Raw genomic sequence first — 18,436 nt, 5'->3', positions numbered from 1 at the left:
ATGGCAGAGACCGACACCAGAGGTCGTGTACGCATCCGTAACTTCTCCTGGTCCACCACAACAGGACACTGGACTCTACCATCTCCTGGTTTGACTCTGGGAGCTGCCTCAAGTGGGAGCTTTGCAGAAAGTAGTTGTGCCTCAAAGCAAAGAGGCTGTTTGTGTCACTGATGCTGCACCCTCGGTGCTCCCCCTCCAGCAGCTCTGCACACTGACCCTAGTCTGTAAAGGATTTGGAGTGAGAGAGTACAGAAATGCACTAGTTTGCCATGAACTGCAGTCTCTCTCGAATTTGAGGGATAAGCTGGGTTTTGTACTCTCAGGAAGCCTCAAGGAGGAACTAAGACACCCAGTGTAAGAGAAAGATGCTTAAGGCAAGGGCAAATCAACAGTTTGTCTGTGGGAAGCTTGCTTCCATAGACTCACCTTAATTTGAGAGGTAGTGGAGAGCATTAAACATTTTAATCGTGTGTCCCAGGTTCACTACCAATGATCTTGTCATATTAAAAGAATATATGAAGATCCTTTGACCTGAAAAGTTGTCCTTATTTTAATAAGTATGTCAAGTAATTATTGAACAGACTCTTCCTGCAATAAAATTTGCTTGACCTCGGGATCCCAGGGCAACAGGTTCCTCTGTTGTTTTGAAATGCCCCTCTGAAATGCAAGGAGATGAGGGTTTCTGTACAAGCAATTTCACTTGTTAATGTGAAGGCCTTAAGTGGCAGGATAGATGAAAGTACTAAAAAGGTGAAGAAGCGGCAAATAAGTACACAGGAAATATGGCTTTCACTCTTCAGGCTAAAAGACATACGATCACTGCCTTACTGACAGTCCTCTTGGCAGAGCTGGGGGTCTGTCTCTGCCCCACTACTGGAGGTCTTTGTGAACGTTATCCCTGGGGAGTGTGGAAGGGCAAGGGAGGACTGCTCAGGACCCAGATCTGGTCCTCAACACCTGCCAGCAGCCACAGAGCCTGTTGAAAGGGTCAGCAGAATAACCTCTTGGTCTCCCCCCGTGCCTGCTAAGCCACAACATAATCTCAGGACTGGAGCAAAATGAAGACCTAGAACTGAATTCATGTATTCACTAATCACCCAGAAACCCAACGCCCCGTTACCAGCACCTGTGTCTCCCAGAGCAACCTCTCCCTCCTGGAGAAAACACCTCTGGGGAGCCCAGCCCATGGGCTGTGCTTATGGAAACACCCCAGGCTGAGCCGCGGCTTCCCAGAAGATAGTACCAAGAGGCAGGAGCAAGCCCTGACCCTCTGCAGATCTCTGAGTCAGCAGTAAAGCTTTTTAGCTGTTGCAGGGCACGCGCAGACCATCCTGTATCTCCTCTACCCCTGCGTTGTCCTCTTTGCACAGTGGTACCGGGTGGTATCTCCGGTTGCCTCGCACCACGTGGTGCCGAATGCCTGCGGAGGGAGAAGAAAACTCATTGCCTTGAAGCTGCACACGCCGTGAGCTGCTGGTTTGGTTTGGATGTCTGCAGCGTGGACCTGCACTTCACGGGGGGGATTCAACCCTCCCTGTGAGACTCGGGTCCTGGTGTTACTCCAGGAGCTGTGGTACCCCTACGAGGTGGGCTGATCTCAGTTCGAGTGTTTTCTTGAGCTATAGAAACAAGGTAAGCTTTGACTGACTCCCTTCTCTAACACTCTGAGTTTGGCTAAAGGAAACTTTTGATGCTTCATGTGCTGCTGGGAGTATAAAAATGGGATTTGGGTTAAGCAACCAGCTAGGTCAGCTTCCCTCTTGGAATGAAATTATACTTGGGCAATCAGATTATGCCTAAGATAGGCTGAAAACAGCAGAAAGTGAGGTTTTGCAAGTTTCCAGAGTTTTGCTTTATCCTTCTGCTTTTTGGTGAAGTTCTGAGGTAGAGGGCAAGAGGAACCAAGTATGTTTGACACAGACCAGCTGCTGTGGTTCTGTGTGAAAATATATAGGCATGTGATGGGCCAGAGAGATAAAGGAGCACAACCTGGGAGATTAACCCGCTGCTGAGCTGTTGTGCCAAGTTGGCAGGTCAATTTAGTATGGATTTTATATTGGACTTGAAAAACAGAGCTATCTAGCAAAATTTGCCTGCTGGGCTGGTGTGTTTCCATATATGAAATGCTTGCTGTACAAGGCTTAGCGCTGAGCAGGCTGCTGATGTGGGGCTTGATTAGTTGTAGCATGAAGGCATAATGTGATTCTTGTGGTTTTACTGACCCCGCTCAGCCTCATTAGAGCCACTTCTGTGAACGACCCTTTTCCCAGGGGTGAAATCTGCTGTCTCTTTAGGCTTATTCCCCGTTGATAACTCGCATCAGGTTTTGAAAGACACCTCTCTGGGGCTGGAGTCTTTGGTGTAGAGGGTGAGGAGCGCTGCCCTGGCAGGAAGGAGCCGTGCGATGGGGCTGGCCCCTCTCTGGCCGGGTGAGCTGGCGCTGGCGTGGAGAGGAAGGGAGCGGAGAGGTCTCAGCGAGCTCCTCTAGAGTCAAAGGGCAATTGCAGCAGCTTCCTGGACATTTCACAGAAGAGATGCAATTTTCATTTTTGCCTTAACATGCTTAACAGGAAGACTGAGCTTAGTTTCTTTCTGGAAACTCGCTTGCTCTTTTTCCCCTTTTTTTCAAGCTAAAATTCAATTTCTGCCATGCTCAGCCTGTCTCAGGCATGGTTAGGGGGAAGGCTGTCTTTTGGCTGGACTGGAGGCCCAAGATTTGGAGTGAAGGGTTTAACAGGAACTTGAGCGCCTGATTCTGGAAGTGAGGTGCCGCTTGCACTCAGTTTTTGTCAGTTGTGGAATGTGCCTGTCATTTGCCAAATGTGTCAACCAGGAAAAACAGGCTCTGCTATTACATGCCTGCTCTGGAGCTCCCAGGCTTTGGTATATTTGCTTTAGCCCATGCATCCCTGCTACCAGAGGCTGCTCTTCCCATCAGACAGCTGAGCTGGGTAGCAAGAGATCCATGCACCTCCAGAGAGAGGCAAGTGTCTGCTGGTAGCTGGCAAGATGCTGCATTAGCACTAATCACATACAGGTTTGCACTCGTGAGGCTTGCCTAGATCTGCCCTCGATGCTGGCCGATATGCTAATGGGATAACTGCATTTGTGGCATCGTGCTGTTGAAACTCTACAGTTCTTTGGTAGACCGCAAGTCTAGCCTGGGGGAGGAGAAAGCAGACCCTATGCTCACCTCACGCAGCTGAGCAGCTGTGAAGTCCTTGCAGCAAGCCCACAGCTCCTCTTGCAGCCCCAGAGCCCGAGTGCCCGCGAGGTTGCAGCCAGGGTCTCGCCTCTGCAGGAGGGAGAGCACGCTGCATGCAAAACAGAGAGGAAACTGCAGAAATTAATGGGGAAGAAAAAATAAAAGTGAGAGGACACAAGGCTGGCCACATTTGCTCCATGATGCTCCTCGTGCTTCCTTGTGTCTACCTTCTCCTCGCCACCTCTTTGCTCACCCTGAGCTCCCACCACAGGAGACGTTTGGTCTTCGCCTACGCTGTGTCTCCCATCCCTGTCTCTAACCCATGTCACAGCTTTATCAGCTGTCTTCACCTTTTCATTTCCTTCTCTGAGCAGTTTCTTCGCAAGGCTTTGCCCCCCAGGCCCTTCTTTGCTTGCTCTTTGAAGCTCTCGAAGGCCAGTGTGGCTTTCCTTGTGGCTGCAAATGGCTCGGTGCTTGCAGAGCTCAGGTGCTCGCTGGCTGCATCTCAGAGAAAGCTTCCTCCCGCTGGACACCAGTAGCCTTGTATTTTAAAGACTTCAGGTGGGTCACTGGTCCTCTCAATGGCCTTGCTGCTCATCGTAATTCATTCTTCCACGTTTCAATCCACCCCAGCCCCATGTGGCTGAATATCATCCTTTGAGACTGCTGCTGAATGGGTGGGGAACCTGGTGACAAAGGACATGGCCAAGGCACCCAATGCCTTCTTCACCTTGTTTTTTACCAGTAAGACTGGCCTTCAGCAATCCAAGGGCCTGGAGAAAGTCCACAGCAAGGAGGACTCCCTCGGCAGGACAGGATCAGCTTAGGCAGCACTTAAGCAAACTGGACGTGCCAGTGGGCCCTGAGAGAATGCACCCACGAGTCCTGAGAGCTGGCTGACAGCATTGTGAGACCACTCTTGATAATCTTTGAAAGGTTGTGGCAACTGGAAGAGGTTTCTGAAGACTTGAGGAGAGCTCTTATCCTCAGAAAGGGGCAAGAAGGAAGACCCAGGGAACTACAGGGAAGTCAGCTGCATCTCAGTCCTTGGGCAGGTGATGGAGCAGCTAATCCTGGGAACCATTTCCCAGCACACAAAGGACAAGAAGGTGATCAGGAGTCAATATGGATTTATGAGAAATCCTGCTTAACCAACCTGAGAGCCTTCTGCACTGAGGTGACTGGCGTGGTGGACAAGGGGAGAGCAGTGGGTGTTGTCTACCTTGACTTTAGTAAGGTTTTTGACACCATCTCCCATAGCATCCTCATAGAGAAGCTGACAAAGTATGAGTGAGATAAGTGGATTTATCAGTTCCATGGGTTGAAAACTGGCTGAACAACTGGAACCAGACACGGTCCTGGGCAACCTGCTCTAGGTGACCCAGCGTGTACAGGGGCTTGGACTAGTTCATCTCCAGTGGTACCTGCCAACCTCAGCTCTTCTGTCGTTCTGGGATCTGACCACACTATTTGTTTAGAGGGAAAAAGTGTCACAGTTGTCCTTTGTACAGGGTTGCTCAGAGCCTACGGGATGCATATCATGGCTACCTGAGCTGATTTAAAGTGATGAACGTGGCGCAGTCAAGATTACAGTTGTCTGCCAAGGCTTCAAGCTGCGCCTCTTTGCACGTGAGCAGGCTGGAAGAGCTCACTGTCCCCTGGTTTCCCAGAGCTGGCTCTCCAGACGACACCTTCTTCACTGGGACTGATCAGGTGAATCAGAGTCCTTTTTGCTGATTGCTTTTTTTCTCTCATTTAATCCTAGGTGGGGAATTTCAGGACCCCCCCCATACACAGAGCTCTGCACAGACATCTCCGCTGACCACCCACATGAATATAGGTGATGGCCAGGAGCACACTGGCCACAGCAAAGCCCTCTCCTTGCCCAGACTGCCTCAGCACGCTACTGTCCAGATCAGTAGTTTTGTGGACAGGACTCATGAGTCTTTCCCTCTTGCCCTTTACTGTAGGGGGGTGGCAGTTTGTCTTCTCCAGCCTGGGGAGTGCAGAAGGGGGTGAGCAGCCATCAGCTGCTTCGTGCATGTGCTTGCTGCATCCCGGGCTTGGTCCTGCTGGGGGTAGAGGGGTCACTGACCGCTGTCTGCAACAGGGATGCCGAGGTTGATCACAAAATGCAATTTACTTGTTCATCCACATACTTCTGATTTTTAGCAGAGACCGACGATTGTCCCTTCATGACTTTGGGGTTGCAGCAGCGTGGGAGTGAGAAGAGAGAAGGACATGGGGTTGCGTGTTCAGACAGCCTGTCTTGTGGCATGAGTTTCATGTCTGCTGATGGTTGCCTGCTCTTCTTTTCTATCTCCAACCACAATAAGCTGCACTGGCCTGAAGCGGCAGGCATGCAAACTCTTCCTCGCAGCCAATATTTACAGGTTTGTGCTGCTGTGTTTGCTGTTCGGTCTCTCCCAGCCCCTCAAAAGATGCAAGGTGCAATGCAAGTGCCAGAAACGCTTTTAAAATACTTGTGAAAGGAGTAAAGTGCTAGCAGAAACCTGCCTCAGTTTTTCATTTAGTTTAAGACTAAGTGGGGAATATGTTTTTAAAGTTTCCTTCCAGCAACCTGGAAAGATTAATGTGGCCAGAGTGGCCTGACTGACAAAAATTACTCTGTGGAGCAGCTAAATGAAAAGGTCGATATGGATGATGGGGACGTGGTGGAAGCAGTGAGTGGGCAACACTCATCTACGGCAGCTCATCCTTCCTGCAAGCAAATGAAATATCTGCCTGGAGAGCAAAAGCTTCGTGCTTCAGTGTCTTTCTGAAGACACCTTTGGGTGAATGATCATCCCAAACGTTGCTGTTGCACGTTGATGCATCCATTGTAGCTGCCAAGGGCTACCCAAGAAACATGCTGCTCCAAGGAGGGAATGTCCCTGGGGAAAGGACAGAGCTGTTACTCCTTTTCACAAATTGCATTTTCCTGCTTGTGTCTCGCACCCGTGCCTTTGCACAGCTTTCAGTTGCTTTTAGCTTCTCAGACATCCCAAGCTTGCGTATAATGCATGCAGAACGCAGCAGCCCTTTGCTGCAATGACAAGGCGCCAACGGACGTGTGATACGACCCCGCAAATACCCGGCCCTGCGTTGAGGAACGAAGTGGATGGGAACAGAGAATCTGCGCTCTGCTGGGCATGAGGAGAAAGAGAAGTTAAATTAAAAATGAAAATGCACAGTTGGCCACAAAACAATGTGGAAGGCAGAATCTGAGTGAGAGCAGCCTCTCCCTTAACACGCACACACAAAAAAAAAACAACGCAAAAAGTCTTGCTTGGCACACAGTTTGTACTGAGCTAGTTGTGAGCTCCACTTGTCTTAAAGGTCATTGTCCTTCCTGTCCAAAAATGTCTGTCCTGCCCATGGGGCTAAGCAACCTGGCCAGGGTATAGGAAACTACTGAAATGGGCAGATGTGACAGATTACAGCGTGAGGAGCATCAAAACTCAGAGCTGGTGTGCAAGGTGCAGCTGGGTTTCACAGTGGCCGAAGTGAAGGAAATGAGAAACAATTGAACTTCTCAGATAACCATGGGGACCACTGGGAACCTCTTGGGGAGCAGACTTGCAAGGCCAATATTGTCTAGGTAAAGCCAAATTGGCAATACCAGCTAAAGCTCAGATTGTCTAGGTAATGGTGTCAGGAATACTAGATTTGCGGATGGATATAGCAAAATGAGGACCAATGAGGAAAAGTAATTACAGGCATATTTATTTAGAAGGAGACAGGCAGAGAAAGAAAGGGTCAAGAAATAGGAAAAGGGATGGCAAGGTCAGCATCGGGCTGACCATGGCATATGGGTCGGACGTGCTTTGGCAGGCGGGAGGTGCAGGCTGGGTGCTTTCCCTGGCTGGCAGGGAACACGCAGATGGGGCTGATGGAGCTGATGGGTATAACTGTGGTGGGGGTCTGGATCCAATGATGCCTACATCCACCCACCTTTTCCTAATGCTTTACACACAGCTGTCCTGTCCCAGCATCCATCTTGCTCGGGGTTTGGTGGTCCATGGGAGTCAGATGGGGCCAGCCGTGCTCGGCAGGGCAGGAAAGCTTTCCCCAGTACTCTGGGGCAGAGCTCAAACCTTCCCAAGTCTCTCATCCCTCTCTTCTTCAGGCTAGAGCAGGAAACTTGGTCTCCAGGTGGTCCTCTGATCCCAGGACTGTGTCTCCCTTAAAATGAAATTCCCTTTCCAGAAAGCTTGTGGGACATGGATGATCCCACTCCACATCTGCCTTGGTGGAGGAAAAAGCTACTCGCAGTGGGACAAGTGTTTCAGAGCCTGCCTGAGCCTCTGGCCACCTCTAGAAACAGGCTGGAGGATGAGTTCAACCTCTGCTCTGCTCAGGGGGCTGGGGTCCTCTCCCATGAACAGGGTGGAAGATGACTGAGCTGTAAGAAAGGGACCACGGACTTACTGGCCTCAGGGCTTGGAAATGAACTGGGACATCACCTGTAATTGATGCTGCTGCAAGAATTGAAATAGGAAACCTCTCCTAGAAGAAGAGCTTGTCACGGCTTATTCTCTCTGCTCTGCCCTTTCTCTCAAGCTCAGCGCTTCTTGCAAGGCCAGCTCCTGCGTGACTTGCAGCCCTCTGCCTGCCCCAGCGGAAAGATGATTCGAGGTCTCTAGCAGGAGGAATCGCTGCTCCCAGCCACGGTGCCAGGAGCGATCAGGTAGCTCTGCCTTCCCGCGCTGCCCACTCGCAGTGCCGGGGAGCGGCCGGCATCAGAGAGCACGGGGACGAGAGCCAGGAGCTGCCGCCTGCCGCCGGGAAGGGTCCCCTGGCAGAGAGGCAGGAGAGGAGGCAGCAAGGAAGGAGAGGAGCAATCGGCAGGAGAACAGCAAGGCTGGAGCCAGTCTGGGCTGGGAGTAGCCGCGGCAGTGCCCTCGTGAGCACTGAGTCGGGAATCCAGTCCTGAAGACGGTGAAAACTCCTCGCACGGTACAGCCTGACCTGTTATTCTGGTTACAGTGTGGACTTTGAAGGGGCTATTTTAAAAGCATGGCGATTTTTGACCCATTTTTCCTTGACAGATGCTGATGAGCCGTCCTGTGGAGCTGCTGGGGACCAGCTGGGTGCTCCTTGCAGGTAAATCGTCCCCAGGCTGGGCCAGGTACCAATGCCACCTGGTGGGCTCCGGGCCAGATCCTCGCCTGCTGCAAACCCGCAGAGAGCCTGAGGCTTCAGCGGAGCATTTGTGCATGGGGATCTCTGGTCCGTATAGGTTAGACTTTTTAGATGGGGCAAAATGCTTAACCTGAAAGGGAAGGGTGTCTCTGCTTTGCTGTCTAAAGACAGAGGAGGTAGAAACAGCTCAAGAGCTAGGCACAGTGCCAAGACTAAAAGTCTACTGCAGATAGATTTATACTGGGACTGATATATGTAATAGCACAATTTGTTGCAGTTATACTCATGTGAGCAATCTCACAGTCTTCCTTATATATGCACTGTCTGCCTTGAAGTACCAACGTACGAAGATTTTCAGGGTGAACATCTAAAATGGAACAGAAACCCATTACAGTATACGCAGATTTTCAGATGCCGTGGTGTTTGAGTGTCTATAGGATGAGCTTTGGATATTGCAGTTGTAAAAGATGCCTGTGATGAAAGTATTTTCTCTTATCTACTGCTATTGGTACCGCGTGTTCTGTATAAATAGTGTTTTCCTAGAGTAGGGGGATTTTCAGTCATAAGATTACTTTTTCTCCCTGCACATCTTACAGTTTCGGGGGCACGAAGGCACAAAAATAAAAACTGATAGCTGTTTCTCAAAGTTATGAGAGTGAGAAATGAAAACCATCAGATGAGCTTGATTTACTTGGATGGTTACGCCTATTTTCTTTCCCACCTGTGCTCCAAAACTACTAAGAGAGATGACTGGTCAAAGGCCGGGTTTCAGGATTGTTTGCAGAGACGGCAGGCGGCAGTGTAAATGCACATGAACATCTGCTTATCGAGGCAGGAACCAAGTCACGGTGGAGAGAGAGAGAAGAGCAAACACAGCCTGTGCAGCTGGTGGGTCTGCGGCAGGAGCAGCCGGCCGCCCGAGGCACACTCATCCTGCCTGCCCAGCACCCCTCCGCCTCGCCGCAGGCAGCCGGGTGCTTGGGGCCACCGACGCTGGAAACGTGTTTTCACGACGTCTCTTTTTGTCGGGAAACGCGGCTGCGGGTGCTCGGTGGTGGGTGCCTGGGGACAGGCTGGGATTGCTGCCACCGGTGCCCATCTCGGTGAGTCCCAGACCTGACGCTCCCATGCAAGGGCTAGACTGGCAGCTTTGGCAAGGGGAAGAGGCCCTTCAGCAGAAATCCTAGTGCCTCCTTCAGAGCAGCCTCTTAGGAGTACTAGGATCGCCACTGGCAACTAACGGGCCCTCTGCCTGGGTAGATAAATACCCTTTCTTTCATTCCCTCTGCCTAGGGCTGGCGCCTTTCTTTAAAACCTTTAACCTCACCCTTTTTTTTTTCTTTTTTTTTTTTTTTTTTAAAGAATCCACTTTACAAGATAGGACTGTAGTAGTGATTTCCACCTGGCTTCCTAGAAAGCTCTTTTTTGGAGAGGCGGGGGGGGAGCTGGGAGCTGTGACCTACCCACAGCAGCTCCTCTTGAAGTCCTCAAGTGCCTGTTAGAGCCCAAGTCATGACAAGCCCAGAAATTGCCGTGGGTTTTGGGGACACACTGCGTCCCACTCTGGTGGGAGTATGTGGACACTTTCAGCCCCAAGCAAGACCAGGAATTGGGAATGGGTCATGGAAATTAGGTCAGAATTGGGAACGCTTGTCCGGGAGTAAGCATCACTTGACCTTTGTGTTTGGGTGAAAAACATGTTCTCAGCCCTGCAGCCAAGTATCTCAAAACACCCTGTGCTATATTTAGGCACCTACATTTTTTTCTCTCAATAATGTCTCCCTGGCACAGGTCTGCCAGCACACATGTGTCCTTGGCACAGGAGGTACCAAAGCCTGTCCCAAGTTATGCCAACTTGCTCCGTGTCCCCGGCTCATCTCCCCTTCCCCTGCCATCCAGGGCTGCTGGTGCCTTTGCAACAGGCTGCAGAAGGGAGAGAAAAAGCCGCCGCTGTGGGATCCTCGGTGCTGCTTCCTGGGCCAGATAACATCACGCACATCTACTCCACACAGTGGGAATACCTCGATGGCACCAGCTCCCGCACCATCCTGCAGTACTACAGGGGGTCTCACGACCCAGCCATCTGCACGCCCTACGCAGGACGAGCCATTTTCCATCCATCCAATGGATCTCTCTTGCTGGAGGACGTCCAGGAAAGCGACAGTGGCATCTACAAAGTGACTGTCAACGCGGGAGACAGGGAGAGCCTGAAAATCCTGCTGGAAGTCCTCAGTAAGTGGTGGGCATGAGAGGGAGGAGCGGGGTGATGGATGCAAGCAGAGCAGTGGCATTGTTTGACTGTCTATGGCCCACCAGCCAGCCAAAGGGATTTGGAGAAGGGGTTTGAGCTAAATCTAACGGGCCAATCATGAGGTTATTTGAACCTGCCATGCATGGAGGCATCACCAGGGAGACTTTGGGAAGAGGTTCCCAACCTGTCCCAGTGGAGAAGATCTGGTGGTGCTGCCCAAGGAGACTTTCTAGGGTGCCTGGCTGTGACAGAGGGCTGGGCTCCATCCTGGAAAGGCAATTTCCTCCTTTGTTTTCTACTCTCAGTGCCGGGATGGAGGGACTGGTGGGACGCTGTGTATCCACTGCCACCCGCGGAGAGTACCTCCGGCACTTTTATGAGGGAGACCAGGCAGAGCCAAAGGAGCTCAGCCCAGCAGGGTAGGCTTTATGGAGAAGCCACACAAAAAATCTCCCCCTCAGACCCTACTGATGGGTAGCCTGCTTGCAATTTGCCAGCAGCAGCCACTGCTGCGCAGATAAGAGCACACTTTAAATACAATTTCCTCCTCGATATCGCTCTCAGCAATTCCCTTTAATTATTTGCTCTGGTGTTACCCTTTCTCTGCTGTAATAACGTCACTGCCATAAAGCTACCACAGCCCTTCACCACCCATTTCTCCTTTCCACACATATAAACCCAAATGGGATCTGCATCCTTTTCCTCTTTTTTCTCATTTCCTGACATATTTCAAAATGCTCTGTACTTACCCAAACGCAACAAAAACAATGACTTGGCTAGAAAAAAAAAAACCCTGAACGCAGAAAGCACAGCAGCTTTATGCAGCTCAGGACTTTCCAAGGGAAAGGCACATGCGATTGCACTGTTGCAGACTCAGGGATGCTGCAGTGAAAATTGCAGCCCAGATCCCCATCATGGATGCTCCAGGTCATGTCTGAGAGAAGTGCTGGTGTTTCTGTCCCCTCTCCAGAGCCCGTGTCTCGCCCTCAGCTCCGGAGCAGTTCTCTCGTGGTCCAGGCCACCGGCGAGGTACTCTGTGATGTGGTGGAGGGCAGGGTGGACGCCATCACCTGGAAGAAGGATGGGCAGCCCCTTCCCCCAGACAGAGGATTCTACCTCTCCAACAGCTTCAGCGTTTTGTACCTGAGGTCGGCAAAGAAGTCAGACTGCGGCTCCTACTCCTGCAATGCCAGCAACAGGATAAGCTGGCAGGAAACCTCCCTAAACATCACTGTTGCAGGTGATCACCACTGGGGTTTTCACCTCCCACCGCTCTTCCTTTTTTCCACCCTTCCCTGGGGTTCCCTGGGTGGTTTCATCCCGTCCCATCCCATCCCATCCCATCCCTCTGCCTCCATCCCCCAAAGCTGGGCTGCTTTCTCATGAGGTTGTGGCCCACGTGCTGTTGGCAGGAGCTCCCCATCATAGGATGATCGGCAGCAATTCCCAGTCTCTGCTCCCACCAAGGCACAGTCCTTGGCAGGATGGGTGGCAGGAGATTGGCTGTTCCCACTTGGAGAAGGTCCCAAGCGATGGCCCCTGGCCAAGGTGATGGTGAGCAGGGTATGGGCAGGGGGGTAGTGGATGGGAAGCCCACAGGCAGCATGCGTCCCAGGTTGGACATCTCATGGACCATAGCCTGCAGCAAAAAGCGCTGATTTGGCCACCAGCTGGCAAATAAATTGAATCTGTCCTGGTGATGGAGGAGCCCCATGACGCACCAGAGCCATCCATGCTGGTGCTGCTGGTGGCCTGACTCCCGGCTCCTCGGGGGTTTTTTTCCCAGGTCTCTCACCTCCCTTGCAGGACGCGCTGAGGATTGCAGTGGTTGCTGTGGTCTTTGCTGCTGTCTCCGGATGGGGATTAATTTTTCCTGTCTGCCAGTCTGAAAAGCTAAGAATAAGTGAGTTTTCAGTTGGAGGGCTGCCAAACTCTCATTTCCTTCATCTGGTGGGGGACAGTGAGGAGCGTTGCTGTAGGAAGAGCTGGTAACCAGCTACTTCCCTTTCCAGCTGTCTAAGCATCTTGTCTTCACATCATCTGGAAGGTCTTTATAGGATTAGAGAAAGTTCCCTTGGCAAATTTTTTTAGTGGTGAAAAAACTGATTTTACTCTGTTTTCAAACTAGGTTAGATCCTGGTATTTCCCAGACATTTTTGTTCTAGAGAGTTGAGGTGATTGATTGACACCTTTATAGAAAAAAAATGTTTCTCAGGAGCATTTTTTTTATTACAAGGCTCCATTTGTAAGAGAGTCTGTTTAATAATACAGTGTACCAGGGGGCACAGAGCCCTTTCCAGCTGCCCACACTAAAGAGTGGGTCAAACCCACTGGGCCCTGGCCAGGGATACCCCACAGCATCCCGGGTGGGAACGGGCTGCGTCCCACCCCGAGGAAGGGTTGGGGGCTGGCGCGGGACATCACGGGGGTTCACGGCAGTCACCCCACGCTGCTCTGGGTGTCTAGGAGGGGAGCTGTGGAGGTGGCTCAGTGCCTACACCTGCGGGCTGGTGTGCATCGCCTCCATCCTGGCTGGCACCGCCGGGATCCTCTGGATGCGAGAGGAAGGTAGGAGGTGGCTGCGGGGTGGTTTGGGGTGGGGGGGGTGATGTGCAGACCCCACTCCTTTCCCCTGTGCAGGGTGCAGCACGGGAAAGCAATCCTTGCTGTGCAAACCAGCTGGGGTGAAGACCTCATGGGAGATGTAGAGGCTCATGGGGGTCAGAGAGGAAAGCAGTGCCCGGAGAGGAAGGGTCACGCAGCCAAACACGTGGGGATAGACCCAGCCAGAGTGACACGTGTCTCCCCCATGTGTGATCTCAGCTAGTCATGGGGGCCTGGACCACCGTATGGATTACACACCCATCTATACGATTACTATGGTTATTCCCCTTTATCCAGAGCACCTTCCCAGAGTTAATTGTAGAGGGGCAGTTAAAATGATCAAGGGATGGAGAGGCTGCTTGCAAGGACAGGTTGAAAAGGCTGGGAGTCGGGAGAGGGTGGAAAAGGGATATGATGGAGGGTTACAAAATGATGAAAGTGGTAGACAAATGCAAGAACTGGTACTCTACCTTGTCCTGTTTTCTTTCAGGCCCTTCTATTGCGATCATACTGCCAGAGATCGCCCTTACATATGTGATGGTGGTAACCTTCCTGGTCTCTGCCACCGTGACCTTCCAGCCTACAAAGCTCACCCAGCTGAAAAGCAAAACAGGTGAGCTGTTTTACCAAGGATGGCAGGGAGGGAGATAAAACTGGTCCACAGGGTTTTTATTTTGCCCAAAATCTCATCCTTAACTTTTTAAAATGAAAACTTTATTTCTACTTCTGTGCTAACTCAGGCTGGTGGATTCCCCACCAGACCACGGGTGAGGGCAGACCCCCGTCCACGTCTCCTAACACATATTAACATCACTTTGTCATCTTTCTCTCTGCCAGCACAGCGCACGATGGGCTACGCTGCTCCTGGAGGAGTGGTTTCAGTGGTGCTGACGACCAGCTTCCTCATAAAGAACATCCACCATCGCCACGGTGAGAGGGGATGCTCCAGGGACCACCCAAGGATGTGTTACAGTGAGGCTAAAACTTGTCCACGATATTTAATCCAGATATCCCTTCAACTCAGCCATTCAGATTTAGTCCTGCTCAAAAAAGGTCCAACAAATTGGGGTTTTCAGGGCAGTGAAATCTTTGCAAAAGCAGAACTAGTTTTTATCCCCCCCTCCTCACCCCCCCGCCTTTTTTCCTTCTTGTGTGTGTGCATGTTTTCACGGTGGCAATTTGCCTTTCTCCCTTCTCTGCTCCGGATGGCATTTTATGCTGGCGCCTGGTTGGTTTGACCACAGAAGAAGGATGCACGGATTTCGTGGATGTGACCGCCCTCACAGTCAGCACGGCGGCCGTGTCAGCCCTCCCGCTCCTCACCATCTTCCTCTGCTGTAAGTATCCCTGCTCCTTCATTTCCCTGCCCCTCTGAGTGCCTTATATTTAGTGAGCTGGTTTCCCTCTGCCCCCACACGATCAAGCAGCCATGTGAATTATTTAAAAACTATTTGTTTGGCTCTTCCGAAGACCCCAAGCCCTCTCCATTGACTGTTTCCCTTCCCTGGTGAGCCCCAGGCACCAGCCCCGAGTACAACATCCCGTGCCGTGCGTTCGGTGCCTCTCATACACTTTCTCCTGATGCCTTTGTCCTTTCGCAGATCACACAACTCAGGGGTGGCTGAAGGGCCGTGACTCCAGTTGGGTGGACAAGGAGAGGTACATTCCCTATTGCTTTTTTCCATGTAAATTCATACCATCTTGAAGGGAAAGGAGCGGGATATGGAAACTACTGAGTGCCTTGTTTTAAGTCCTAGACCCCAGGAAAGATGCGGTCCAGCGCTGCCCTCCCAGCCCCTGATTTCACCCTGGGTTCAGTGGGTAGCTCTGGGGGAAGTCCCCATCCAGCAAAAAGTGTTTGAGTGCCTGCTCAAATCTCCCCACAAATCTCTCCCTTGCGGCCTCAGCCTGAAGCCCTTAAGCCTGAATTCCTCCTGGTTTCGTCCCAGCACTTTGGCTTTCATGCTGTGGATGCATTTGGGCTTAGTCAACCCGCGAGCCCTGCGGGAAAGCCCCCGGGGCATTGCAACCTCATGCGCCTCAGCCAGCTTCTCTTTGCCCCAGCCAAAACCACCCTGAGATACAGAGGAACGAGTATCGCAACCACAGCCATTTGTAGGGTCTTGATGGGTCTTTGGGCCATGCAAGGGTGGGCACGGAGAGAGGCCACCGCAGCCCTCGCCTCTGCCTGGCGCTCGCGGCAGGGCTGGATGGGCACACCAGAGCCCCGGCTCCAGCGATGCTCAGCACGTCCCACCTCCTCTTCCTTCCAGGTCCTTTGAAATGTCTCAGCCCAGCAGCAAGGATGCTGTTTCCACCTGTTAGAAGTCGGTTGGGGTGTTTCTCACTTGGCTGAGTCAATGTCATCTTTCTCCCAGGTTTAATGGGTTTGTGGCTCTCGGTTTTAGTGAGTTTGGGCCTCTGCGATACCTCTAATAAACGGCAATGAGATGAACTCATTTCTGCCGTTTTGTTTTTTTAACGCAGAATGGGGGGAGGCCAAATGCACATTTTTTCCCTTTCTTTTTCTTGAAAACCAGCCCCTAATGCAGAGAAGCGCCTTTAGAAGCAGTTGCAGGAGTCTCTCTCACTAGTTTATCACAAGAATGAAGCTGCGTCTTTAGTTAAATGGAAGCGGGTAACCAAACGCACCCACCTCACCCTTTCCCGCTGACATGCTTGACTTCTCGCTCCCCGGTGCAGATGATCTCAGGGCATGTTTGGGGGGGGCGGGGGGGCTGTGGGTGTCAGGCTCTCTCCCCCTGAATCCACAGGTCTATGTGCCGCCTGGACCCTTTAGTATGGGACAGCATCTCCAGGGGACCGCTGTCCCCCCCTACGGCGAGGCTTGGGGGGGGGGCCAGTAGCTGACCCGAGCCTGCTCTTTAATCTGTTTGCTTAAATGTAAATCATTCTATCCAAGCCCTGACCCTGTGTCAGGGTGTGTTGATATCTCCTCCGCTCCCAGCTGCGTTTTCTGCCTACGAGGAGGGGCTGGGCTGTGGGGCCGTTTCGGGGTGGTGATGGGGAGGCCAGAATTTGGATGCTGCCTGCACGGAGGCAGTCCTGCCTGCACTTTAGGGCAGGGGCTGTCTCGCTCCTTGTTTTTTCCTGCCTGAACAGGCAGCGTCACATCCGCAGCCCCCCCACCCCCACTTCCCCATTCCTGCGTAGAGAAACAACAGCTTCTGGGCCTCTTGTATCAAGAAAATGGGGGAAAAAATCCTGTTACCTTCAGCAGGAACCGTACTTTCTATGGACCCCTCGCCAAAAGACCGGACGTAGGAGGAGCGTGCAACTGAAGATCAGGAGTTAAGCAAGATGGATACAGAAGAAAAGTATACATTAAAATCAAAAGTGAGGGGTTAGACTCTGGACACCCTGTGGTTTTTACTCCCAGTTGAGCAACGACCTGTGACTGGTTTTAGCCGTTGGAAGAGAGGGAAGCCACGACTTGTAGCTTTGTCTGGGGTTAAGTCCTCAGAGTCTGGCAAGTTTCAGGAACATCATACTGCAAGAGGCCACGGAGGTCATTATGGCCTTTGACATCAGCTAATTGCACAATGCAAATTGAGTGGTGGAGAGGAAGTAACTCACAAACCTAGCAAGTATCTCAGGGAAAATGCCCTCATCCCATCAGGATGCCGATACAATACTCAGCTTCTTGCTGGTACCTGAGAGCAGCCTGCTCTGCTGTACCAGAGATCGCAGCTGTATTAGAGGTAGGAGTTAAGAATTCACCCAGTTCTATGGCTTTTTAAAGTCTCTTCTTCAGTCGTGTGTCGTCATCCCCCCCGCTATTCCTGCAAACGTAACTGAGCCCTGCAGTTCTGCGTGCTGGAAAACTCACGGCAAGGGGAAGCAAACACAGACAGACTGATGGTTACTGCCATTTGTAAAGGGAATTTTCTCCCTCTTACAAGCACAATGTCTAGCTAATGGATGGAAAGGAGCTTCGCTGAGGGGCCATGGACCATGTTTATACATCTCTGAGCATTATGTCCTGCTTTCCTGTTGCCCTAGTAGCAGCGAATATGAATTATTTATTGCTTTTGTGTCTGCTTAGCCCTTGTCAGCAGGGTCTCTGGCTTTTCTGTAACACCATTAAGGTTAAAAAAAAAAGTGGCTGATTTAATCTAGCAGGCTAAACTAGACATGCTGAGGATGCATGGTTGCTCGGGACCATGGCCAGATGGCTTGTGAATGCTGACAGGGACAGAGACTCCACAACTTCTCTGGGCAGCCTGTGCCAGCACTTGGTCACCCTCACAGTTAAGACAGCGTTTCCTTCTATTTGGACTGAATTTACTTTTTAATGTGTGCCCATCGCCTCTTGGCCTGTCAGTGGGCACCACTGAAAAGTCTAGCTCCCTCTTCATTACAACCCGCTTTAGATTTTTATCCCCCTTGATGAGACCCTCCTGAGCCTCCTCTCCTCCAGGCTGGACGGTCCCAGCTCTCCCAGCCTCTCCTCGGGTGTGAGATGCTTCAGTACCCGAAGCATCTCTCTGGCCCTTTGCTGGACTCTCTCCGTATTCTTCCTGGACTGAGGAGCCCAGAACTGGTCCCAGCACTCTGGATGGGGACTCACTGGTGCTGAACAGAGAAGGGTCACCTCCCCCGACCTGCGGTGATCCTCCTCCTAATGCAGCCCAGGACACCGCTGGCCACCTTTGCTGCATGAGCACGTTGCTGGCTCGTGGTCAGCGTGGTGTCCACCAGGACCCCCAGGCTCTGCAGAGCTGCTTCCCAGCTGGCCAGCCCCTACGTGTCCTGGTGCCCGGGGCTGTTCCCCCCAGGGGCAGGACTCGGCACGTTCCCTTGTTGAACTGCACAAAGTCCCTCTCAGCCTGTCGAGGTCCCTCCGGATGGCAGCATGACCCTTGGGTGTACCAGCCGCTTCTCGCAGCTTTGCATCATCAGCAAACCTCCAGGTCATTAATGAAGATGTTAAACAGGACCGGGACGCAGCATTCGCACCACCCCTCCGGGCCCGGCTCTTCAGCCAGTTTTCAACCCATCCCACTGCCCAATTCTCTGACCCAGACTTGGTCAGCTCGGTTTCGAGGATGCTGTGAGCGACGGTGTCAACGGACCAGCTTGCCCAGCCCGATGGTGGTGGGTAGAAGGTGGCACGTGGTGAGGAGCCAGAGGTCCCAGTGGATAGGGACGGGCTGGAGATGCTTCCCAGAGCCGCAAGCTCTCTGGCGGAGTGGGAAGCTGAAGGTCTG

The 18,436-nt window shown here is 52.0% G+C and overlaps 1 protein-coding gene across 2 annotated transcripts; it reads left to right on the top strand.

Annotated features, from left to right (window-relative positions):
- Positions 1-91: 91 nt before the first annotated feature.
- On the top strand, positions 92-17,740 carry LOC142043245 (uncharacterized). 2 transcript variants are annotated; one of them, XM_075054161.1, is made up of 12 exons: positions 92-1,632; positions 3,951-8,164; positions 8,257-9,453; positions 10,250-10,582; positions 11,572-11,841; positions 12,388-12,504; positions 13,068-13,169; positions 13,696-13,818; positions 14,043-14,177; positions 14,450-14,542; positions 14,807-14,864; positions 16,444-17,740. In XM_075054161.1, exons 3-12 carry the CDS (start codon positions 9,156-9,158, stop codon positions 16,505-16,507), a joined length of 1,593 nt encoding a protein of 530 aa, XP_074910262.1. In that variant the 5' UTR covers positions 92-1,632; positions 3,951-8,164; positions 8,257-9,155; the 3' UTR covers positions 16,508-17,740. The 2 variants fall into 2 exon arrangements, with proteins under 2 accessions (XP_074910262.1, XP_074910261.1); XM_075054160.1 differs by having other exon boundaries at positions 10,142-10,582; positions 14,043-14,135.
- Positions 17,741-18,436: the final 696 nt, after the last annotated feature.

The sequence above is a fragment of the Buteo buteo genome, chromosome 22 (assembly GCF_964188355.1).
Source record: "Buteo buteo chromosome 22, bButBut1.hap1.1, whole genome shotgun sequence".
Classification (NCBI taxonomy): domain Eukaryota; kingdom Metazoa; phylum Chordata; class Aves; order Accipitriformes; family Accipitridae; genus Buteo; species Buteo buteo.
Note: the sequence above shows the minus strand (reverse complement) of the source record. Positions and strands in the feature narration are given on the sequence as shown.